At 47.5% G+C, this 25146-nt stretch overlaps 1 protein-coding gene across 3 annotated transcripts; it reads right to left on the bottom strand.

The window, feature by feature from the left end:
- Window positions 1-1898: 1898 nt before the first annotated feature.
- Window positions 1899-23183, bottom strand: MTMR8 (myotubularin related protein 8). Of its 3 annotated transcripts, none has more exons than XM_044427274.1 (14): window positions 23118-23183; window positions 18538-18660; window positions 17277-17439; window positions 14839-14996; window positions 14064-14192; window positions 11883-12017; window positions 11647-11779; window positions 10437-10546; window positions 9979-10104; window positions 6959-7008; window positions 5617-5817; window positions 4639-4767; window positions 3857-3983; window positions 1899-2895 (listed from the first exon to the last, which is right to left on the bottom strand). In XM_044427274.1, the coding sequence occupies exons 1-14, from the start codon at window positions 23139-23141 to the stop codon at window positions 2590-2592; spliced, it is 1914 nt and encodes a 637-aa protein (XP_044283209.1). In that variant the 5' UTR covers window positions 23142-23183; the 3' UTR covers window positions 1899-2589. The 3 variants fall into 3 exon arrangements, with proteins under 3 accessions (XP_044283209.1, XP_044283208.1, XP_044283210.1); XM_044427273.1 differs by lacking the exon at window positions 23118-23183 and adding an exon at window positions 20072-22765; XM_044427275.1 differs by lacking the exon at window positions 23118-23183 and having other exon boundaries at window positions 18311-18653.
- Between the last annotated feature and the right edge of the window lie 1963 nt (window positions 23184-25146).

Below are 25146 nucleotides of genomic sequence, written 5' to 3'. Positions count from 1 at the left end.
AGTCTGCTGGGGCTGATAAGAAAGCCAGAAGGGCCAACGGAGCATTTCAAACTCAAGTGTTGAGAATTCAGTGGAAAAGAGTGGTGCATGCCATATTCTGCTGTTGGAAGATTTTGGTACCTATGTTGGGGGTTGTTATAACTGCTTAATTTTTTTACCTGCTATTTACATCTGATTAGAATATTTTACTTCTCCCAGATATAAATGCATAATCTGTTATTTGTAGAAAGGCTTGTATTTCTTCTTAATGGTGTAACAATAAAAAGTTAAGAGCTTTACAGGGAAAGAACTGTATGTGTGACTCTTCAGTACAAATAGATTTATGTCAAGACATTTGGTCATATCTTTACTCGCTAGTAATTCTGTGTGTGCTATTCATGCACAAGTGCTTATCCTAACAGTATTTTAAACCCTGAGTTTTCTTCCCTTTTTCACGTTTTGAGAACTATGATTTTGATATTAATTTTAAATCAGCAGACCGAGAAGCAAGATATGCGGTGATATGGGAAGGTCTGTGTCTTATCTAAGAGCAAACTGCTAATGAATCATTAAGGGGGGTGGGTGGGAAAAGCAGGAAGAGCAATTCTTAGAGGAATGTGTATTAGAAGACCGGAGATGACCGACTTGGTTCAGTGTGTGCCAGTCTGTGGATTCTGCATGCTGAGAAAATGCCAGGGTGGTCCCAAAGTTTTCATTCAGCAAGGAGTAGGACAGATCCCTGACGCGATGCAGAATGGTATTTCAGATGTACCGTTTATGCAGAATATAATCTTGACAATCAGCTCAAAATGGCAACTGGAGGACTGTGAAAGAGACGCTCACATCACCATAACCTCATTGCCTCATTTAAGCTCAGACAAATCCAAGGGCCACCATTCTGATTTGCTCTGCAAGGACCCAAGAAGGGAAGAGCAGCGTACACCGGACATGCACAAAGCAATGCGGGTTGTGGCTGATTTAGGGGCAAGGACTCCTTGTTTTTGCTTCCTTTTCGTCCTTTGGGCCACCACATTTAGGCATCCCCACTCATGTGCGAGCTCTAATGACTTGGCCCAGACCTGTGCTACTCGCTCCAATAAGGAATGCTCCGGAGTGAAAGTTTCACCCACGACCATTTTCACTTGATGACTTTGAAGCCCACCGCCACAATATTCATATTGCATTGTATTTACACCCTGCCCTCCTTCCTCTCGCGAGGAATCCAAGGCAGCTGGCAAGGTTTTCCTGTCCATTTAGTGCTCACAAGAACCCTGTGAGATGGATTAGGCTGAGAGCCGCTGGCCCAAAGTCACCCAGTGAGCTTCATAGTTGAGCAGGGACTAGAACCAGGATCCCCAGTGTCCCAGTCCGGCACTCTAACCACTATGAAACACTGCCTCTCATTTCACACAATTCTAAAGGGGAGGGAAGGGTTTCTCCGAAAGGGTGTCAATGCAGTCAGATAAAGGGCATGCAATTTATTAGGTGCCAAGAAGCATAAATACTATTCATTACTCCTGATACATCTGAAACTGGGAGTGCTGCAGACATGAGCTTTGGATTTCCCCAAAGTTCATTCTGAGAGGGGCTGTGTTACTGGCAGAAGGCTCTTCCCAGGATGTGCGATGGGAAACCCTGGGTTTCCGTGGCTGGGTCTCCGAGCTGCACCTGATCTTGTCTCTGTGAGAGGAAAGGGTAGAGTGGAATGTGGCCCAGCTACGCAAAAAGAGAAGCTCCGTGGCCTCCTCAGGCCCTGGGAAGTGAAGGAAAGCCAAATCAGACATTCCCGAGCAGTCGCGACTGCCTGCATAGGCTGTAAGAGCTACGACCGAGCTGCACTGCTGCGTCGTCTCGGCGCTGCGGAATCATTCAGAACCGTTAATGTGGATAAAGAGATAACTATTAGCAAGACAACAAAGACAAGTCCTAAGCATCTTTTTTTTAAAGTACGGATCCAAAAACATTCACTAGGCACTCACATGTAACAGCCACATGTCACAGTAATAAAGTACCACACTGCCAAGGGTTGGACATCACGAGATCTCCCACTTGAAAACAAAGTTAAAAGGCACCAGCTACTACAAAAATATGTGCAGGGCCAACAAAATGTAACCCAGTATTGCCACAAAATGGAATTCCCATGCAAGGTATCACAAGCCAGCCAAGAAAAGTCCTTTCTTTTTAAGGGACTGACATTTGTAGCTGTCCCTACGGATTAGATTTTGTGTATACTGAGATTTTCATTCCCCCCATCCTAAAATGCCCTCCCCTGCCTCAAAAGCCGGTAACGGAAAGGATTTATGGAGTAGGGGACGGACTCGGCTGCATCGTCACCAGAAAAGAAGAGTCTCTGACTGTTCTGGCAGGGATGCCCAGTCCCAACCTGCCGGGCCCCAAACCAGAGCCCTGTGCCCTCCCTCTGAATCGCTCCTGGGCGTTTCAAAAGTTGTCTCTTCTTCCCGCCTTCAAAGTACAGAACTGAACACTTCTGCACACAAAAGAACACAACAGCCGCACACGGGTGGAGTGACTCTCCCCGCACCTGGCCGCAGGTCTCACGCGCTTTATTGCCGCTTCCCCGGGGTTCCCACGGCAGAGGCGCAGATCAGTTCAATGGTCCTGGAGATCTCCTGCCCGGGCGGTGGACTGGAGGGTCCCGCTGGTGGGAGTGGCACCGTCACCCTCCGGCACGGCAAGGGGATTGCCGAGACTCTCTTTCCTCTTCAGCTGCAGATCAGGCCCGTCACCATCTTTCCCTGCTATCGTGCCGTTGGCTAGGAGAGGAGGGGCTTCTTCGCCCTCATAGTCCTGGGGAGTGTTGAGCATTGGCGATTTGGAGCAGCTGGTGGAACTGGTCACCATTTTGGTTAAGATGGGAATCTCATCTGGCAGGTGCCCGTCCATGAGAGGCAACTTCTGTGTTGGGAGAGAGGGATGAACCGTTAGAAGCGAAGCGGAATGCACAGGTGTTGAGCTGAGCACTGCTGGCTTTATGAGCGTCCAATTCTGAAAAGCCTGGGGCCACTTGGCTAATCTTGAGAAGCGGCTGGGGAGGCTGGGAGGAAAGCAGTGTGTCTTTCGATACACATCGAGGCTGTGGCTACATGTAAGCGGGTGTGTCCAACTCTTGTCACTGCTTCCCAAGATGACGAAAAAAATCAAAGGCTTCTGACACATTCCTTGCAATTTTAGGGTTATGCTAGCTCAGGAAAATCTGTAGCATTATGAAGGCCATCAAAATCACCTACCTTGCAGGTTAGTTATGAGGGACTAACATGGAAGAGGGAGATGAAAGAGGCCATCTTGCGCTCCCAGGAAGAAAGGTCAGGTATAAATAAAATCTCAAATGTTTGGGGCAATCACTCAGTCAGGGACGATCAGTTGGTCACAAAAACTAATTGCAATCTCTATGCCCATTTCCCACTCCTTTGTACAAGCAGGCAAATTTTGGCTACCTGACTAGTTGCTGCTGGAGCTGGAAGAGGGGAGGTTGGTTTGCTCCCAGCACCTGTGTCTGTTTCATAGGCGCGCTACTGCTGCTGGACTGCCTAACCAGAACAGCATTCGCACGCCTCCCAAGCGGGGCTCTAGTGTCCAAACCAAGCGAGGGAGCCAATCCTGGTTTCTGAGCACAACACTGACATCACCATTTCACCAGCAGGAAAAGCTGGACTGTCAGCTCTGGAAATCGGGATGCCAATGTAGGCAGTGGGGGTACAAAACATGGAACAACTAACAGAAGTGTCTGGCATCCCTAGTCCCAACCTTGGGTAATTCCACGCCTGCCTCCCAGTGGAAAGCAACTCGGCCATTCTTACCCCAGTTATGCAATTAAAGGCAAGGAGGAAGGATCGTCTCACTGCTGTGCAATACTCACATTTTCCAGTTCAGTGGCAACATCTTCCAACTCCAATTTCTGGCTGACGCAGCTGAGGAGATGGTCCAACACACACTGCTTCGGGTGCATCCCTTTATCAAACCGGTTATACATGCCACACCAGAACCTCAAGAAGAAAGTATAATTTAGAGACCTCTAATTCATTAAGATTCATAAAAATGGGAGGGTGAACGCAACTATCTTTTCTCTCTCTCTGTCCCCCTTTAAAAGGAAAAGAGAGAGAGAAAAGATAGTCTTATGATTTTAACTACAATACACTGGTCTATGCTTCCCAAACAGAAGTGAAACAAGCAAGGTAGGAAGGATATCCTTTTTTGGGCTGTGCGGACCTGCACAGAGAGGTGGCTAAGTAAGGTTTCCAGTGGTTTGTACCACTGTTGTCCCATTGCTGGAAAATCCAGAATTAGAGATGCACCAAGGAGCCTGATATTATTAAATAGGCAAACCTGCACTGATCAGGTGCAAAATAGATCTCTTTCTGCAGAATGTTAATTTAACACAATACTCACAGCTGTATTTAAATTTGGGTTTTAAATATAAAACTTTTTTGATAGAATACGGGCTGCTTTGGTGTCAAAAGTATCACAAAATTCAAACACACATTTCCCCCCCCTTTTTAGGTCAAATGAAACAAGAGGTGGATATGCTTTTCCTTACAGTGCCTCCTTTTCTGCAAGTGTGATATTATAAGATCATTCATGTATAAGCCAGTAATGAGAATTGCCATTTTCCCAGTTTATCTTCTTCAGCATGCAACTTACTGAAAACTGAATGGCAGAGTGTTGGGCTGAAGTTCCTTGTAAGCTGTGAATCCTTTATAGAGTGGATTTCTGAACTCTTGCTTCTTCTGGAGAAGGAAAGGCCAAAGGGAATGTGTCTTCTCAAAGATTCTACAGTTAAAAACAAGAGATTCCAGCACTCACCAAACGGAGCTACAGGAGAGCTTTTAACTATAGAGATATAAATGAAGGGACTTTGTATTTTCTAGAATATGCCTTAGAGAAGAAGAGTATAGCTATAATCTAAGCAGTCAAGGGATGAACCCCGAAGTGACAAAGGCATGGCACTGCCACCAAAAGCTTCCGATCACACCCCAGTTGGATCCAACTTGCTGTGTGTATCCACAGGAATGGAATTTACCTCCGGTGCACAGAAGGCGAGATAAGCCACAGGAGGACGTCACTGCCTTCCAGTCCATGCTGATCTCTTACAAACCCTGCAGTGTCGATGTGGAGCTCCAAACACAGGACCAGGAGCTGGTGTGGCAGTGACATGATGAATGATGTAAGACCCGGACGAGGTCGAAGGTCTGTCCAGCCCGTATCTTGCTTCCCGCAGCTGTCAAGCAGATGCTACAGGGAAGTTCTCAAGGGGGGCACGGAGCCAGCAAATACCATGCAGAGGCACACTGCGTCTGAAGCTGCAACCTCCGTGTACCTCGTGGCTAATATACAGATATGAACCTCTTTTCTCTTTATTCCGTCCTTCCTTCCCTCCCTCCCTTTTTTGTTCTCTTTCTACTCTCTCTTTTTGTCTCTCTTTGCTAGAGGTCCCAGAGGACTGAATTCAGAAGAATTAGGACAGAGGATGAGGAGTGCACACAATCGGGACAAGGGCCGTGTGTGGCCTGAGGACTGCAGGACACTCACCCCTGGTTTAGAGAATCGCTCCCCCCACCTGTATTGCCAAGAAACAAAGAAAACCCCTTGCATTCAGCCTGCAGAGAAATGCCAACTCACTTCAAATCTTCCCGCTCCTTGTGGCAGGTCCCCAGGAAATTGCCAAACTGGCAGGAGTAGATGTGATCGTGAATTTCAAAAAGAAAGCGCTCATTGAAATCAAACGCGCAGGGAAACTGCTGCATCAGCTGCCAGGTGCATTCAATAAATTGGGTGAAGACAGGTGACACTTCCTTGGGGTCACCCTCTAGATGGCCACACCTGGAAAGGCAGAAAGCGAGTCAATGCAGCAATGCATAAGGTAGCAACTTCAAAGGAAAACCCTTCATGTTTAGCCTGGGATGGAGTCTCACCTGTCCCGAAAAAATCCGCCCACATCCCACACGGGGAAAGTAGCAGGAATAATCCCTTCAGAAAGGATATTGTTCTGGAAAGCAGCAGGATGGTGAAGCCAAGCAGGTCCTGCCATACCCAGAGCCTGCCAGGCACGTTCCCTCATGGAAAGGCAACATATAAAATAAATATTTATATGGCACCATCCTGACTGCAGCACCACCACTGGGTACTCCCTCCCTTCCTCTCCCAGCATCTTCAGAAGCAACTGAACTATGACTAGATCCCTTTCCTTGCTGATTCTTACGAAATAAACTTCTGTTTAGCACAGTAAAGTTGACAGTTGGGGAGAAGAAAACTAATAAATGGAAACTAATCCTATGTAGCTTTGCAGTTGGGGTTTAATCAGATTGCTTATTTACCTACCTACCTACCTATTTATGCAGTGCCACCCATGTACACTTTACACAAAAAGGCAAGATGGGGCCCTGCCCCACAAGGCTTACAATCAAAACACTCACAAAGGAACGACAGAGGAAGGCATGTGCATAAGTAGAAGATTGTTTGATTATTCCAGTGAGATATGCTTTGGCTTAGTTAGGATATATATATCAATAAATATACGTATTCACCCCCACGTTGAAGTGAATGAGAACAGAAAAGGCCCAGTGCTAAAGTGGCAGGGGAGGCACTTGATCTTAGCGCCCTCCCTGGAATTTCTTAACCAAAGCAATTAAGACTTTCTGATTTCACTTCCTGGCCTCCTACCTCCTGTCCTGTCCTGTCCTGGACAAATTCTAACCTCAGATCACCATGCCCCGATATGCTGTCGTACACACATTTTTGCTCTGATTAAGCGTTTCAAACTTGGGAAGGTACAAAAGCACCAAACAATTGGTGATCAGGGCAAAGCCATGGGGCCCTCTAGGGAGCACCTGAAGGACTGGATTTGGCCTCCTGGCCTGATATTCTGTACAGCTTCAACACAGAAAGCACAAAGGAAAGCAGCTTTGCTAAAAGATCCCTCTTTCCCAGTCCTCCTGAAAATAAAAAACAAACCTGATTTTACCTGTGTGAGAATTTGTGTCCCATTGCAATCCATTCCTTTTCTATCAGGACCTATCAGGAGAGGGAGGGAGAGAGAGAGAGTTTATCAAGTAGCTTAGAGAAAAAATTAACTGGTTCTACTGAAGGCAATGCAGATGACTCAGAGTGCTACCCACAAGCACACTCTTGGTAAGGTTTTTCTCCTCAGCACAGGGTAATAAAACAGGCATAAAAAGGTTTTAATAAATAAATAATAAAATAAAATAATGCAATGGTTAATGTAGCCTTTTAATATGCTTCTTCATGACATGCTTATACGGGGTAACATTCAAAATATGAGCCATCCCACCTGCAGAACTCTGGAAGGTATGGGCCGCAATGTGGTTGCTCTATTCTGCATGTGTTGATCAGCTCTTTAAAAAAGCAGCATGGCTAAAGGACCGCAAACAAAACCAAGTTGCGTTTAGCGCATCATTTGCAATATTTTCCTCCGAAGAGAAAAATCCAACCTTTCCCCCCAAAAAAGAGCTGAGGAGGCAAATGCTCACAAATCTTGGCAATTTTTTAAAAAATGCCTTTCGGTTTCCAACACAAGTATTTCTATAAAGGAATTGCTGCAGAAGCTTTCTGTAAAGGAAAGTCATGTGATGGCCGGAAAACCATAATTCGCATCCTCAAAGGCAAATCTGTGCCAAACTCAAGGGGAAGAGTATATAGAGGAGCCTTCAGAAGCCTTCCCCTCCTCTAGTGAACATTTTCCAAGCGCTTGAAAACATTCAGAGGCATCCAGGGATCAGATCATGCAACGCACATATGCTTATCTTCTTAATTATAGGGATTGCTTCTGGGCAGCATTATTTTTCTACAAATAGTGTATGTATCTGTAATATATGATTGGACATAGGATGTTCTAAGCGGAGCTGGAGTTGTTTGTGAGATGCAACTGCAGCAAAATATCCCGAGACTTCACAGCTTTCTGATTTTAAAATAACCATCCTCTACTCCAAGTTACACAGGTAGATTTTAAATCTGCGGGGCCCCTTCCTCATGTTCGCCTTTTGCCAGCTGTTGGTTTTATTCAAAACTGCAGCCAGGGCCGTGTGGTTTTTCATTATTATTCCACACTAGCAAAGAAGAGTAGGAGGTGTAGGAAAAATGATGCTGACGAGGCTTTAGGGCAGGGGTGGGTAGGAGGCAGCCCTTGATCTGGACTGGAGAGAAGTATTGGGTCCTACAGAAAGAGGAGTAAATCCAGCGGCAGATCTGCTCATTTTGCAAGGAAGGAATAAAAGAACACAGTTCCAACATCACATGGCATTCTCAGTTAAAACCCAGGAAACTGATGCATCGTGGCACTTCTAACCCCCGCCTGACCAAACAAAGGTAAAGCTTATGGAGAGATTTTGCTCATTGTACTTAGAGGATTAATTTAGTGCAAGAGTGGGCGGCCTTAATAAGAAAATCAATTTCAGCTAAGTGAAATAAAGGAAGAAGGCCTTCCTCATAATTCATATCCAGACTTTATGATAGAAATTCTTCCATTTCAAGGTTCGTTAGACTAAAGCTTTTGGCATGATGCCCTAAGATGCTTCCAGAAACGAATGTGCCAAAGGATTACTCTTATTATTGTTTTTGTTTTTCTTAACAACTGCAGCAGCAGCGGCAATAACAAACAAACAACATGTAATAACAACACCAAACATTACTACTAATAGTATTCACTGGATTTCTCAGATGCTGTTCTCAAAACCGACTTGACCAAAAACAGCCCACTTAACCACTAAAATACAGAACTGAAACTTCACTGACAACTATGAAGAACTTGACCGATGCATTGAACAGCCCGTCCTGTGCCATCAAATGCACAGGGACCAAGAGAGGCCCGAACCTGGCGCGCAGATGGCGATGATGCTGGCACCAGGACTCCCTTGCCCAGGACAGCCTTCCAATGAGCAGGGGTCCAAGGTGAAGAGGCCCTCTTCCCCGTTGCCTTCCCCTGAACCTCTCACCAGAGTCCCTTTCGGGTTTGGGAAGGTGTACCAGGAGAGGGGCGCCATCCAGCAGTGTGCTCCGGACTTTACAGGCTACAGCAGACAGCCTGCAGTAGGCTTGGAAATGCACAGACAGGCAGTGCAAACTGGCCAGAATCAATCTAGGTGCTGAGAACTCCCGGTCCCTGTTATTAATTGGAGCGACGAGACTGAGGCACATTCTAGTATGGAGAGAATCCTGGCCCGGCCCACACGACGGCTGTGCCCATCATCCCCGGAACTCAGTGGAAACGGCAGGCTGCAGGGCAGTCTGGATTCCATGCCTCTGCCGGGCCCATCAGCCACCTCACTCCTGCCTGGGGTGCTTCCCATGCTACATGCTGACTCCCAAGCTCTTGAAAATGTGCCAGAAGATCAAAGGACGTCATACGTACTATCGAAGCCCTCCAGCTGCAGGCTTTTAAAACCGATTAGTTCTGTTATGTACGAACTCACGGCTCTTCTGAGTCATAAAGCCTTCAGCGGATGCAGCCTGATGCGTTCAGCTGGGGCTCCAGACTGGGCTGCAGAGCGGCACGCCCAAATCAGCTCTGATTCTAAGCAACAACTCTGACCCAGCAACCAGGCATTCCTTTCTCCTTCTGATGCATGCACGATTACAGATACTTACAAGCGACATCAAAAGTGTTAGCAGCCACGACCCTCAGATAAACTGTTTGCACTAATGATTACGGCATGGGATGTTTTATGCAGACTTCATTATGTCATTATTTCCCTTTCTGTATTAGTATTGCACGGTGGTTAGAGAGTTGGACTGGGGACCCAGCGGATCTGGGTTCTAGCCCCCACTCACCCGTGGCAGTCACTGGGTGACCTTGGGCCGGTCACGCTCTCAGCTTAACCTGCCCACAATACCCCTAAGGATAAAAGAGACAGGAGAACCTTGTAAGCCAGCCTGGTTCCTTGCATGAGGAAGAAAGGCGGGGCATCAATGTATCGTGACACTTCAATAATTAAAAAAGCCGGCAGCCCCCGGCCCCCATGTTCTTACCATGAACCCTTTAAATGTCCGATAGAAGGGATCCAGCAGGAGGCAGGCCAAGGAGCAGACCTGGGCAGTGCGGTCCCAGCCGTCCGAGCAATGGACTAAGACGCTGGCCTTCTCATCTGTCACTGCCTGCAAAGTGGCGAGAAGGCCCGTGCCACAATAAATGGATGAAGAAAAGCAAGCAGCTTTGCCGATCCTCATACATCAAAACAGACAGTTATACTTGAAGTACTAAGTTATGCAATATTGGTCTGGACAGAGGGTAAGGAGCCCAACCCACACAAGTGGAACGGAAGTGCAGGCAAATTTCGCCATGCCTCCAAACACACCCTGGCGTACATCTCTATTTGCTCCTAATCGCCCTTGGTCACAAAAGGGGGCGACCTCTGTCCTTCTCCCGGTTCTCATGCATCGCAAAGAACCGTGGGTGTGCCCACTGCTCCAACCCCTTCGCTATTTACCTTTGCGAGGAAGACACTGGCATCCATTACAGCCTTAATGTGCCGTAACCAGCCGGAGTTCTCGAGGCCAGTAAGGAAATCGCTCATCGAAGGAGACTTCGCTTCACACACTAAAGCAACAAACGCAGAAGATTCCAAAGGGAATTAACAGCCAGCTTTGCCCCGTACCACCAGAAAGTCATTCCCAAACAGAGAAAAGTTTGACAAGAACACCACTCACAAACCGCTAGCCAAGAAAGCGTCAGGCCAGTGGCCAAGTCCAGCTGGGGTTCCAAGCTAGCCCTTGGAGATCCCTCAATGGCCACGCTTCCTTCTTCTTGGCTGCCCCTGCACCCATCGCCCTGTGGTTTCCCAGCTTTTGTGCAGTCTTTTCCTCATTCCAAAAAGCTGCAATTAACACCCCCCACCCCAGGTTTAGTTATCTAAGAGTGGGGAGGTGAGCAGCGTGCTGGGCAGAACACTTGGATGCTGCTGGGAGCTGCCCCTTTTCAGCATGCGGCTCCCTTGCGGAAGGAACTGCCCTGGGTGCCTATCTGGATCAGGCTAGGTTAAGGGTCCAACCACTGGTGGACAAAACCCTGAACAACTTGGGCCTAGGACTCCCAAGGGACTCCCGAGCACCCTCCCTCTGTCAATGTGCCCAATCACTGAGGACATCCTACGACCTCCGACCCAGCTGGAGTCCACGAAGAGAAGAGCCTTCAGTGTCACAGTTCCACTGCTACGGAGCCTCTGGTGGTCAAGGAGGCCCCGATGCGCTTTAAATTTTGACAGCCTGTTTCAGGAAACCTTCCTTGCTGACCAGCCATAGTTTAAATGCTAGTCTGTTTTTAATGCATTGTTTTCATTCTTTTATCAGCTTTATCTTTTCATTGCTCACTACTCTAGATTCTGTCTGAATATGCAGGTGTATAAGGCTCCTGCCAATCTTTCAATGAATGGCAGCAATTGTGCCCGCCCAGATGTTGTAAATATTACAACTGAAAGGCCATCCATCCAGGGAGTGGCTCAAAGCAAGCCTTAAGACCAGCAAGGAGATCGAGCGATGGAACAAGTTAAGATCGCAGATGTTTACTCGCCTCCTCTCCTTCCTGTCCCACACCAAAAGAATCCACGGGTTCCCACTGTCGGAAGATCTGCCTACTCTACAGTAAATGAGAGCAATGGGAGGTCACAACAGGCAAAGCATGAAGAAAAGCAAAATGCACACCTTCTAAGAGCTTCTGCAGGCTGCTCCTCATCACATGGATGTTTTCGATACCGATGAATTTAAAACGGATGTTGTCGTAATTGTCAACATTCTCATAGCCCTTCCCTGCCGCTCGGTTGGCCATGGCATTCAGCTGGAAAAATCAAACGGCAAAAGTTGTCGATGGTGCTCTTACACTCACAGATGCTGTCAGTCACTGAATCCAGCAAGTGCTCCGAGATTCCAGCGAGTCATACCTTGGGCCTTGTGTCAACAACATACATGAATGGACTCCCTGGGTTGGCTTCCCTTATCTCCTGCAGCAGCTGTTCGTCCTCCAGGCAGCGAGCGCTAAATCCGGACAAGGGCTGGCTGCATCGGCATATGGCAGCCTGAAACACAGAAAGCGTTTGCAGGATGTAGCAGAGACGGAGCGATGTGCAAACCAGCAAGCAATCTCAACTCTCTCTGAATTTGGATTCAAACCTTGCTCCAACTTATCTCTGCTTCGGACTGTTTCCCTTTTTCATGAAACTTCACGTGCATTTCTGTGTACATTTGTCCAAAGGTGTCTGTTACGCTGGCATGCTTTTCTCCTGGTAAGCTTGTGTGTGTTTTCAGTTATATGCATTATTCCATGTTCTTTTTTCCAATGCACGAATTTTCCAACTTTTTTGGTCCGTAGCAAGCTTGGAAATGTATGGATTTCGACCACAGACTGCGATCAGGGTCACATTTGAGAGGTACAAACTCAGTAAATTCTGGTTAAAATTGAACTCAAGTTACTTCCTCTTATGTATCTAGTACCAGGTGAGAGTTTTTAAAATAACTATCCAATAACATATTCTCCCTCATTCATAATTTGTATGGAGCTGCAGCAATTCCAGAAGGACTTGCTTTGGCTCAGTGACCATCACTGCACTGGCTAGGAATGATGGGGGTTGGAGTCCAGGCTAGGGGAGACTGGTATAGACACAATCTGGAAGTTTACTAGCCCTTTGGAATTCATTTGAACCCCAAAGGCATAAGGAGATTTAGAAGAAACTGCCTCTACTTAAATGTTGCCAAGTCAATGTCCTTTTGGGAAATGAGGTCATAATTCCTCACTTATCCTTCACTCTGTCTCTACTTAGCTTTAATTCCACATTGGCAGCAATGCTGAGCAGCCAGAATGGAAGTTTGACAGGACACACTCCCCTGGTTAAGGAGTTTCCAGGTAAACAAGTTCACTAGAGGACTGCGGACACAGCAAAGTTAAAAGCTAAGCACACCACATTTTATTCTGCAAAGAGAACCAGTTTTGCTTAATCAGATCATTAATGATGAAGATGATGATAGCGGAATCTGGCCCAAGCTATTTCCCCAGGCCCAAGAGGCTGAGACTGGAACAGGTATGATGCAATTAGTTCAAGATTCCCAGTGTGATGGGCTCTATAGTTCGAAGGCGGGAAGAGACGCTCTTAAAGTGGATTGTTATGAAAAGTTGCCACCAAGCACTTGAATGGAACTCGGTGGGACACTGGTCCATGACAACCGGAAGAAACACCCCATCTCTGCCTATTTATCTCTTCCGCCAATTTACAGACATGTGATTTTATCTGAAATTGGTCCTCTTGGGACCTCCAGGGACGTTTCACCGAGACACCTGCAGGCACCAAAGAGCAGCACCTGCATGCCGAGCAAGGAGCTGGTTCTGCCCCATCATGGCTGCAGACACAGAGTGGGGCAATCAGGGTGTGGGGCAGCAAGGGAACGGAGGGACAGACCTTCTGCAAGCCAGCTGCGGCGAGCTCAGAGCCCTCTGGCTGCCGTCACAAAGCAGCTGCTGCTCCATCCAGGCCAATTTGTGTCACTTTTATTCACAGCAAGTGAAAATACTTCGGTTGGAAACTCGGAAACTCACCCCCCCCCCCACCACACACACACACATTTTAGGAGTTCAGTTTAACCTTCCAAAAGTTTCTTTAAAACATGGACGTGAATCCTCGAATCTAAATGAAAAATCAAACCAGGACATCCTAATGTTGAGAACAATAAATCTCTAGTTTAAGATTGATCTTAGCCCATCTTATTTCCTCGGCCATTTCTGCAGTACGTGTCCATGCACCTGTGCGTGTGTGTGCTCATGTGGGGGGGAAACATCATAGTTTTGAGCACACTTGTTAGAAACCTAAACATGGAAAGGGCAGAGTTTGTGCCAAGCTGCCTCCCTACTGGGCTTTCTTCCTTCCAGAGACGGTTCTCTGAAGGCGGAGCTTCAGAAACGTGATTCCCCACTCGAAGTGCATTTCCCAGGGGACCCTCCATCAGCTCACTGAGCAGAACCAACCCCCAGGGACGACCCTAATCAGTGAAGCCTCATTCCTTGTGCTGGACAGCCGCCACCTGGCCTCGGAGGCAGGCCGAACCCCATAGAGAGCAGAACATGCATGACTAACATTATTCTCTTTGTAGAAGTAGGAAAGCACCGGTATCCGACCTCGGCTTCGAAACTTCGAGCTCCCCAGCACCATCGCCCTAGTTGCTGCTTTAGGCACCACTAGTTCTGGAGCGTACGTGTTGCAGACCTGGGAATAAGAAGCGGAAAGGAGCAAGCACGCAGACATTAAATTATTCATCAGTGCGATATTAGCGTGCTGAAGTGTTTATTGCAGAGACGCAACTTAGTGCTTGCTGACAATAATCTACCCACCACTGAAATTAAAGCAAAATTAGCTTCAAGAGCCCAGGAATGTTAATTGGGTTTGTTTGCAATGAGTGTAAAATTCTACTGTTACAAGTAAAATGAGACAGGCATACAGGAAGCTGTGCATGCAGACTTTGCTCCACCAGCAGCTCCAACACTGACCGGCAGTGGCGCTTAGGGTTGCCAATTAGGTTCTCTCCTAGCCCTATCTGCAGATGACAGAGATCGAACTTGGAACCTTCTGTATGCCGAGGCGGTGCCCTACCACTGAGCTGCGGTCTCTCCTCAAACCTAAGCATTCATTCTAAATTTGCTCTCAGAAGAGGAACGCAAAGCAAGAAGTATCAATCAGGGCTCCCTTGGCATCTGACAGCACCCCTGTTCTAATAAATTATTTTTAGTACCTGCCCTTGAAGGATGATAAATACTTCCACGGGAGCTTCCAAGTAAAACCAAAATGGCAAAAAGTCGCACAACACGTCCTCTGAACAGAATACTGTGCTGAGTTGCCACTGGGCAAAAGTTACCTCATAGTCTTTATTAGCATCCGAGATTTCCCAGTAGGCATTTGGAATCCCCATCCGCTGGTAGTCCATTTTGACATCTATCAGCTTCCAGCCCATCTCCCGGTTGTCCTTGGGCATTTTGGGGTTGTATGAGAATGCATACAGCTCCTCTGGTTTCACTAGAACAGAGGCAAAAATCAATCGTTTTGGTCCGGAGCTCCCGCCAGCGTCTTTTAGAAAATGACTCACATGCCCGCAAGAAAGGTGGAACTCAGAGCTGCCTCTTTCGTTCCACCATTTAGATTCATTTTCAACAACTTTCCAATCCCCTGAAAATAAGGCCTAAAGTTACTAACAAGGCATTTTACTAGAAACTTTTCCTGCTAAACCACACATGCCCATGATAATCAATTTTGTCATAAAAGGGAACCAGCTTTCATAAAGTTTCTGTGCAACACTGTTTGAAAGTATGAAAGACATGAAAAGACATAAACAAACTGGCTGTGGTCCTTCCTCCAGGGCACGCTTCCTTCCTCTTCGTTATTTGTGTCATTACTTACCACGTGTTAGACAGTGAAAAGCATTATGGGCTTGATATGGAAGAGCTCTGCACTCATTTCATCAGCGTCCCGCTGCCCTGCTCTCAAATTTGCTGGGGAAATGGAGCAGTGGTCCAAACCTGTGACAGCATTCGTATTCAAACAGACCAATGAAAGCTCTGCTCTGCCCCTCTTCACTGTCTCCACTGTCAGGCTTCCTTCCCTGCCTTTGAAAAATACAGGTCCGATTGACAACTCATCCTGCTGACACTCTCAAAGCAGGAAGCTCTCCAGGGACAGACCCAGTGCTGCCGGTATCTGATAAAATAGTCAGGGTGCCAAACAGGTGATCTTCAACTACTGGCAAATAAAGAGTGATTATGTTATCTGCCAAGGATAGATAGATTCTGTGGAGCAACTGAACTATAACAGAATTATGGGAAGTCATGCAGGATAGAGGCTACAATTAGCTCGAGTGGTAAGAAAACAGAAACTGCTTTGAGGCTTCCTTCTAAGATCAGCAAGGTCAGCTCCAGGTCTGGGAGCCTCACTAGGCCTGTGAAGGTCCCCACCGCAGTCCGGAGAACCCCTCCCGTACCCCATGTGAATTGCTCTCCCGTACCCCATGTGAAAGGCACCAACTGACAGAAGGTTGCTGCTACATGCATTAAAGCACTCTGTATGGATAAATGTATTGGATTCATTTATTTTCTGCTAAAATTAGTGCTCCTGGTGGCCAACAATATAGATGGAATAATCACAATAGAATGTTAGAATTATACACATTAGCATCCCCACTAATTAATTCCATTTTGCACTGAATGCAGTGGCAGCTTTCTATAGCAGTATAATTACAATATAGCACTATCATACCCAAACTACAATTAATTAATTAATTAATTAATTAATTTAAAGTTTTTATATGCCGTCCCCATTGCTACACAACCTTGGGACGGCTCACAACACAAATAAATAAAACAAATAAAATTACAATTTAAACTTGGAAACACACTGGCTGCATAATTAAAACTATAAATATTAAAGATTATTAAAATACTGTTTAAATAAAAAGGTCTTGGCCTGGCGCCGAAAAACAAATAACGATGGCGCCAGGTGGACCTCTCTGGGGAGCGCATTCCACAGATGGGGCGCCACCGCTGAGAAGGCCCTCCTCCGGGTACTTTGCTTCCTGGTAACTCTTACAGAAGGCTCCCGGAGGAGAGCCTCTGCTGCCAATCTCAAGGGGTGGGAGGGCAAATACGGCTGCAGGCGTTCCTTCAAGTAATGGTTTCAAATCCCTTCTTCCCATTTTAGTGGATCTTGAAGGTGCAATTGCTAATCTGGTATTAGCAAAGTCAGATAAAACTGGCATGTTTCCACTGAAATGTTATGGCTATATCACCCCTCATACCAAACGGAGAAAATTGGGCCCCTCAGGCAAAAAAAAGTTCCAGATCTCTGCACATCACCAACTGTTGTGCTCTGTACCAATATTTTATTCAAGGTACAGAAAACTGGATTTCCCAACCTTTCAGCTGATAAGCACAGCTAAAGAGTCATACTTTGTGCTTTAATTTCTCTTTTTATCAGCATGATTTTTCCTAGCACTGCCGACTTATTACTGCAGAGGTCCCCAAAGCTGACTAAAAATATTTCCAGAAGGTCAAACAAGTAAGATTGTCGGAACACTGACAGCTACTTCAATGTATACAAGACAAAGGGAGGGTCTGTGAATGACTACCATTATCCTGCCAGGACAAAAGAGAGGATATTTCCTCTCCTGACTGGAATGGTGTTTCTTATCAGTGCCCTCCTTTCCCTGTGTCTGGTTCAAGAGGTATTGAAAGATCAGAAAGAGGCGTTTTGCCTCCTTGGAACTGCACTGCCAGGGTATTGAAAGAGGGGGTACTTCACAGGTACCTGGCTGTGAGAGTTTCAGCAAGGACATGTAGACTTCGTGACAGTCCCTCTCCTGCCCAACAACGAAGTGAGCCACACGGAAGTCCTTGCAGTGAATAAGCAGCGGACACCCAGACGCCGTCAGCGGCAGCTTCTCCACAGCAGCGATGTGGTGGTGAAGAATCTGTCGAAAACAGGAAGAGAGCCCATGAGGATGTTGCTTGGACTTTCTTCTCACAGACTGCAACTCAAAATAAGTCCTGGTGCCAATCTGGAGGAAGTGGCTTGACAACTGAAACTGAGTCACCCTAACTGCAAGCAGCAGCTCTTCAGGCTTTTGAACCACTGAACAGCCAGGGCAGAATTGAGAATTGTGACTCGGCATGAAAGATGTCGTAATCTGACTCCCACAACGTGAAATCTCAGAGTTGGGCCGTCATGATCCGCAGGCACCCATGGTGTTCAGTAAGCCGATTCATTTCATGAGCATGAATTAAATCTGGGATGATGCAGGTACTTTGAATCAGGCTTGTAAACAGCCACTTCCCCGAGGCAAATATCTCCAGGCAGGAATGCTTTATAGACTTTGATTCTCTTTTTCTTTGAAGGTACAAATGACTAAGACAGGAGCGTGTGGGCAGGCAGAGCTAGGAAGAAAACTTTCAGGTGAAAAACTTGAGAGGGGGCTTATTTTCCAGGCTGCTTTTACATTTCCCTTTTCATGAAATAAAATTAATGCAGTGCGAATATACAAGGAAGAAAATAAACAGTCAAGGATTAATTGGTACCTTCATCTCCCTCTCTCATCTCCCTAGCGTGCAGACACCATTCTGGCAAGATATAATTGTGTGAGCAAAGTATGGCTGAACTTTCAAAGGTGCAAACTTAGATCGTAATAGATGTGAATCTCTAAACGACGCTACCCTTGTATGCAAAACTTCCACAATGGCACTGCAGAAGCAACAGAACGTGCTGCTGAACACCAGCTGCTCTAGAGAGAACAGAGGAAGGGCACTGTTGGCTTCATTCCCTGTTTGCAGACTTTCAGGACATACCTGGCCGACCATGGTTGGAAAGAGAGACCTGGACTCTTGGTCCAATCCACCAGGGCTCCTCCTAGGTCCTCACATTTGTGCCAAGTTTATCAGGATTAGCTAAATGGCATCACTGGGCGCTAATGGGGTTAAGCGGTTTGCACAGAAACACGGAAATCAGCACAGCCCTTTTGCTCACAAGATGTCCCCAACCAGGTTCTCAGGCTGCCCGCGTGCTCCGGTATTACCCATGTCTCCTTTCGAACTGCAGCTGAAGCATCCACATAGATCAAATGAGTTGCGGTCAAATACAGCGTCCCATTTGCTGTCTTTCGGTTGGTATACCGATCTAATAATTTGACATTTTCTACCTGCAGTGCAGTGGGGGAAGAAAGGAACCGATTAGAACATACTGGAAAGAGCAGTAACACACCGATTAAGACACAGCACTTGAAAACCACCCGCGAACCCAGGTAGGACGCAAACTCTTTGCACTGAATGCTTTGTGTTGGGTTGGAAGTGAGCGCTCCAGTTACTGGACAAATGTAAACAATGTAACTGTTATGATAATTAAGCACAAAGCCTTGTTCTTCAATGTTCTTGCCAGGCATCAATAAGAGCCGCTCATCTGTCACCTGAGATGAGGAAAAATGACTTCTAGGAGACCGAGCTTTTTTTACATACAAGCTCGCTACTTGACCCATGGCCATTTTGAGATTCTCCATGTCTTTGCAAAAATCACTTAAGCTAGGCAGCCCCAAAGGAAACGGGATTGGATTTTTGTACACAAGAATACACTCATTTTTGGGACAGAAAACAGTTTTGCGCACGAGGTCTGTACGCAAAGAAACCAAGGGGCTCACACTGCAAAAAGGGGGAAACAGACCCTTTCTGTGAAGCACAGTCTCCCGTGGCTTGACAAGGAGCTGAAATTTCCTATTTTTACATGTTCACACCATGTGTAGGGAAGTGAGGAATACTTTAATGTTAAAAAAAAAATCAGTGTGCAAACATGGGCAGCCCCCCCGCACTGGGCATTCTTGGGCAAGTCAGCTCCTAGATAAACCAAAATCCGATCAGGAAAGCTCTTTTAATGGTGGCTTTCATGATGTTTTTTTAAAAAAGAAAAAAGCCAAGTCACAGCCAGCGCTGAATGGCTTACCACCCCTTGTGGGGACCCCTTCTCAGCTGTCCCAAGTCCTGCTTGGATACTTTAGGGTGCATGGAAAAGGCAGCTGGTTACTGGCCCTTTGGCTAGAGGCAAGCTTTTCCACTGTTCCTGCCAAGGGGCTCCCTGCTTTTTAAATCTGGCCATGGCTTATTTTGTTGTCTGACTTTGGAGAACACAATAAGCAACAGGGATGGATTAAACTCTGCACCATGCCGCGGCCAGGTGGGGTGGTTTACAAGCCCCTTTCAAACTGCTCTGTTCAGACACAATAAGGCACTGTGGCTTATAACCCACAGTAGCTTATCGAGTCGTGCAGACCCAGACACTGTTTTGCCAGTGGCAGATGCTAAACCTGAGAGGACTGGAGCACAGCTGGCTTTGGATCCATGCAGAAAAGGGCTAAGTGTCAGCTTATATATCCTTCAAAAAGACAACATGGCAGCTGAAAGCAGCTCAATCACCTCCCTTACTCATATTTCACTGGCAAAAAGCCTTCCAGTGAATCATTTCTGGATGGCAAATGTGGGCGGTCTCTGAAAGGCCCACCTGCTCAGGTGGGCTTTGGGGGCACAGGTTAGTTTCAGTAACTGAAGATGGGAAGGTTTGCTCACCTCGCTATTTTGCAGACATGGCAGGCTGTAAATCCGCAAATCAGCTTCAGATTTCCCTGCACGGTAAACCAATGCAAAGCACTTCCATGCTTTCAACTTAAAACGGAACAACATCTGCAGGGGGCAGTTTTAAAGCCAGGGCAGAAACCGCAGAACAAGTAATGGACAACCGATGCATTAGCTCAGTTCTCCGGCACAGAGTAAGGGAAGAAATTCTCATGCTCCTGTGTCATCTGTTAAGACAACTGCCAACAAAACAGGAAACCAGAGAGCGAAGCACACGATGCCAGGGCAAGGTGGCTAAGCCCCAAGTTTCCCTGATATCTGAGTGCTTGATTATTGCTAATTTGTGAAGTGTTTGGTTTCCTTAACCACATCACTCAGATATGATGAAATGAAGTTAGAGGAAAAAAGGTATTCGGGTTCTTTCATCTTCAGATAAGATTCTGATGTTCAGGTTAGAGAGAATTCACAGGTATTTTAAAAATAAAGCTTGATACTGAAGCATCTTCATGTTACTCACTGACCATTTTTCCTTCAAAAAATGTTATTGTGTCCAGAATCATATTAACGACCGGAATCCAAAGCTTGAGTGTTCCCACAGGTACAAAGCTGGCTAAGCAAAATATTTGCTTCAGATGACCTAATGTTTATCCAAAAGTTTGCAAAAAGAATTCTAGTGGAGATTTAATCCAAGTCTTTGGGAAACAGAGTAACAGAGCGATGGGTTATCCTAACGGCTGACCAACTGTCATGAATCAGGAAGCCCCCCGACTTGCCTTCTCTCTCTGCCACTGAATTTACTGGTGACCTCAGCCTTCCCTCCGGCACTGGACACAATAATTGGTCCCTTGAGTAGTGCACAAGACTGCAGGCAAAATAAGCCAACCCAGAGATAAAAGGGAGGTGTCATGGAACCCCTGGATTGGCAAGGCAGAAGACTGTTTAGGAAACACTAAGGAATCAGCCACCTCACAAGAAAATAAAAAATAAATAAATAAAAAAGCCAAACGAGAACCGAGTACACTCAGTGGCCACAGAATGCTGACCGTCTGCTGGGGAAGATAAGCAAATGTACCACAAGAAGGAATAGTTGGCTGGCAACCTAAACATCAACACTCTCTGCTGCAACACTGTTGCAGGGTCCCCTTGCACAGAGCTATTCATACGAACCCACAAGGACAAGCAGATGCTCCCCTCAACCTCGCTTCAGGTTGCCTGGGCAAGGCACACAGGAATTCCTCTCCCCATGCCAAGAACAAACACAACACCCCTTGCCATGACTTTTATAAAGTTCCCCTCTGCCACTGTTTCAACCTACAGAGGCTCTAACTTCCCTTCCTGGAAGACAGTGCGGGAGAAGCGGTTTCTGTAAAAGAAACAGTTTCAGTGCTCACGCCTAAAAGCAGCTCTTGCCTAAAGAACAGACTTGGGGAAAGCCACACCCAGGCCATCTGCTATGTGGCTCTTCCTTGGCATGGCTTCACCACACTCCCTGCTGAACCGTGACGATCTGCTGGCCACTCTTCCAACAGAGCCCATCCAACACACCAGGGACTCAGACAGGAGCATCCTGCAGGCACAGCCCCTCCTTATCCCGTGCACCAGGCTACTGGCTACCTATCTCCTTTTCTGCTGCCTCCCCTTAGTAACTGATCAGCCCTGGCATTATTCATGCATTACACTTGCTCCTTAAGTTAATCATTCCTGTGCTCCTCCTTGGCAAGCAAATTTACCCTGGGCATTCCTACCACCAGCTAGTCCAGAAAGAGCCTTGGAACATAATCCTATCATGTTGCTTGTGAGCCCCCAATCTTGGAGGCCTGCAGGCATCCTATGCAGAGGGGAAGGGGAACGAGAGGCATTTTTGTCTGTCTACCTGGGGCATCTCAGAATATTGCAAGATTATAGCGTTCTACAGGACAAAAGCCACGATGCTTGCACAACAGAAACAGCCTTCCCTCCCTCCCTCAATCCAAGCATCCTGAATGGTTTAGCTCAGAAATCAAAGCCATGAGGTACCTAAGCTACCTGTGGAGGAACAGGCTTTCTGTGGTAAGCTAAGGCACTTCCAAGACTTCTTGAGACAGTGTGGTTAAGAATGCTGTACTGAGAGATCCGGGATCTACTTCTCCCACAGCTATGAAGTTGATTGGGTGACTTTGGACCAGTCTCAGATTCTCTGCCTAACCCACCTCACAGGGCTGAGGATAACATGGAGAGGAGAATCTTCTATGCTGCCTTGGGTCCTTGCAAAAGGAAGATCCGTGGGGCATAAACGCACTACAATAATGATGATGATGTTCCATCTTGTTAAGTTTCCTAACACGTTCAGCAACTGTGCAAGGTATACTCAGCATGCACAAATACACTCCCCATATGCTCAGAGGCTCTACAGCAATTATCAGCAGAATGTCAGCTGCCACCTTAAAGTCTCTCTCTCCTCCGGAGAGACTTGCCTAGCCTTCCCTGCCCCAAATTCCCAGCAGTCCACCATTCGTACAAGAGGCAGGTTTCCAGCCCTGAAAATGCTTCAGAATGCAAGGGCTTGTGGGCACACCCTGTGCAATGGAGGGCAAGCCTCTCTGACCACGTGCAGAGTGCATTCCCCTACTAGTGCTGCCCTCGGAGATGAATTAGGAACACCGCACCAGCTTCTACGTCCCCAGTCGCCCCAGTCCCAACTAGGCTCCGGGTCCGAGAAAGAGGCAGAGTCCCTCGAACTTATGCCTAGGGCTCGGGGTGGGTATGGCCGGAAATGTGGGGGGGGGAGGAGGAGGAGGAGGAGGCCAGCAACCCCCCGGGGCGATTCCTTCCTGCAGCGAGCTGAGCAGCCGCTGCCGGGGCGAAGCGAGACCTGGCCCCGGCACGGCCGATTCGGGGCAGAGGGATGCGGAAATGCACTCTGCACATGAGCAGAGGCGACCGCCTTCCGGGCATACGCTGCGCCCCGGCCTCTCGCACGCAGAGCCAGCTTCTGCGCGGAGGTCCGCCCTGCGTGGCGGGCGGGGGGCGTCTGGGGAAGGGGCCGCCCGCCCCCGCGTACCTTCGGCGTCGTGATGTGCTCCATGGCCGAGGCGGACCTCCCCGCGCCGGCCGCCTCGCTCGCCTCCCGCCCGGCCCGCTCCGGGCGCAGGCCCGGCCTCCTCCGCGGCCCGCTCCCGCCGCTCGCCGCGAAACATCGCGAGGCTCCGCGAGAGTCGCAGCGGAGGCGAGCCCGCGGCGCCGCGAAGCCGCTCGCGCCATCTCAAGCCAGGGCAGCCGCCCGTTGCCTCGCCCCCTCTCCGCAGGGCGCCTCGCGCAGCTACAGTCGGCCCTCGCCGAGTGCTGAATTCACTTTCGTCCCCTAGCCGCCGCCGGGAGAATTGGGACAAAGGTCGCTTTATGCACGTTTTTGTTTGGCTTCGATAGATGAATTTCATGGACGATTTGGGTCATGTAATGAGAAATGAAAAATACAGGATTGAGATAAAATGCATGGGAAAAGAAGTGCGGGATGAAAACGTTCTCGTCTGACAAACCTCAGAGCGCGATTTGGGGCCAATTCTAATATCAAGGCTTAGAAGGGACACCGCTAAGGGCTCTAGCCATAATGATGTCCCATCTCCATCAGAAACAACTAGTTTTATTTAGAGTAGACCCAAGGAAATCAACATGACATAGGTGACTAACTTAAGCCCCATCGATTTCAACAGGTTCATTGTAGGAAGGACAACCATTGTTCAGTCACGGCAGTTGTGTGTGTGTGGGGGGGGGGGGGGGAACCCACGTTGGCTGCTGTCCAGGGTGCTGAAACCTCTGCGCGGGGACAGGGAGGCGTTCTGGTGAATGGGGAAGGCAGGAGGCTGGAGAGGAGACCTGGATGAACTGCCCTGGACCGTCTTCCGCTTCCTCGCCTCCCCCTCCAAAACGCCTCAACTAGACTGGGAAAAATGCCAGTCCAATGACACATGCAGGTAAGCTGTGGCTACGATTGTCCCTCCCGTGCCTGCTGTGCATAGGATATTTATAACCCTTTGAGTTTATCATCTTGTTTCCATAATCGGAGGAAGTGCATCACCACCGAATATTGCATGGAAATATTGCTGTGTATTTCTTGAGCACGTTGCTCCACTTATGGTGAAGTGCTGAACTGTCCTTGCAGTAAGTATGCCTTTCTTTTGATAGGCAGAGCTAATTCTCCCATTTTATAGATACATCCAGCAGGCAAAGAATGAGGTTGTCCTGCACCACAGGACAAAGATCGCAAGGGAAGAAACAGCAAAAATAGCACAGAACTGAAAGGGTGGGGAAGACGGTGCTTTGGTGTCTTTGCTCCTTCCTACAACCTCAGGAATAATTCAGTCTGGGTGCCTGCTCCTGTTAAAGCTTTGGGTCTCTCTGTCACAGACCTGGGGTCTGTGCATCGTTCCCATGGATGCCGTCGGCCAGATGGTCCCCAGGGCTTTTTGTATTGACCTCATGAAATGCATTGCTATGTTCACTGCACAAAATGTTCCCAGAATGTTTTTATCGCAGGCACTTGGATGCATGCTTAGAAACGTGTGTGCCTGTATTATCAATAAAAATACTCTGTGTGTTTTGATTTGGCCTCCTTGATGTGGTTTGTTCAGCCATTGCTGAAGGCTGATTCCGGGTGTGCTCAGCCCAAGGCTGTGCCTTGGTCAGTAGTGGAGGATGCAATGGAACCGGACACAAGAGCCACTGTGGCGTCCCAGTCCACATTGTGACTCAGTAGTTTGCTAGTGCTTCTGAAGCAAGGTATGTGAGTAGACTTCAGTGTGTTTATTTGTCTGGAGTTTTTATGTGCCATCCCATCGCTTAACGCCTCAGGACAGCTTACATAAATAAACATAAATAGACAACATAGTGCCCAATACAAATACAAAAATACAAATTTCACAAATTAAAAACCCCGATTCATTCTGGCTGGAAGTTAAAACCTATAGATAATATTAAACGTTGTTAAATATTGTTGAAATAAAAAGGTCTTAACCTGGTGCAGAAAAACAAATAATGACGGTGCCAGGTGGACCTCTCTGGGAAGCACATTCCACAGATGGGGCGCCACCGCA

This window comes from Varanus komodoensis, unplaced genomic scaffold (genome assembly GCF_004798865.1).
Source record: "Varanus komodoensis strain SLA01 unplaced genomic scaffold, ASM479886v1 scaffold18_3, whole genome shotgun sequence".
Taxonomy (NCBI): Eukaryota; Metazoa; Chordata; class Lepidosauria; order Squamata; family Varanidae; genus Varanus; species Varanus komodoensis.
The sequence above is the reverse complement of the archived record's forward strand: the minus strand, read 5'-3'. Positions and strand labels throughout refer to the sequence as shown.

Bases quoted from the DNA above. Each gene is read 5' to 3' on its own strand.
- MTMR8 (XM_044427273.1), bottom strand. From the start codon at position 20,185: ATGTTGTTCCGTTTTAAGTTGAAAGCATGGAAGTGCTTTGCATTGGTT. The intron at 10,105-10,436 runs GTAAATAGCGAA...GCCACTTTGCAG, and splicing joins CCAGTGTCTTCCTCGCAAAG to GCAGTGACAGATGAGAAGGC. The intron at 2,896-3,856 runs GTGAGTATTGCA...CTCCCAACACAG, and splicing joins TTGCCACTGAACTGGAAAAT to AAGTTGCCTCTCATGGACGG.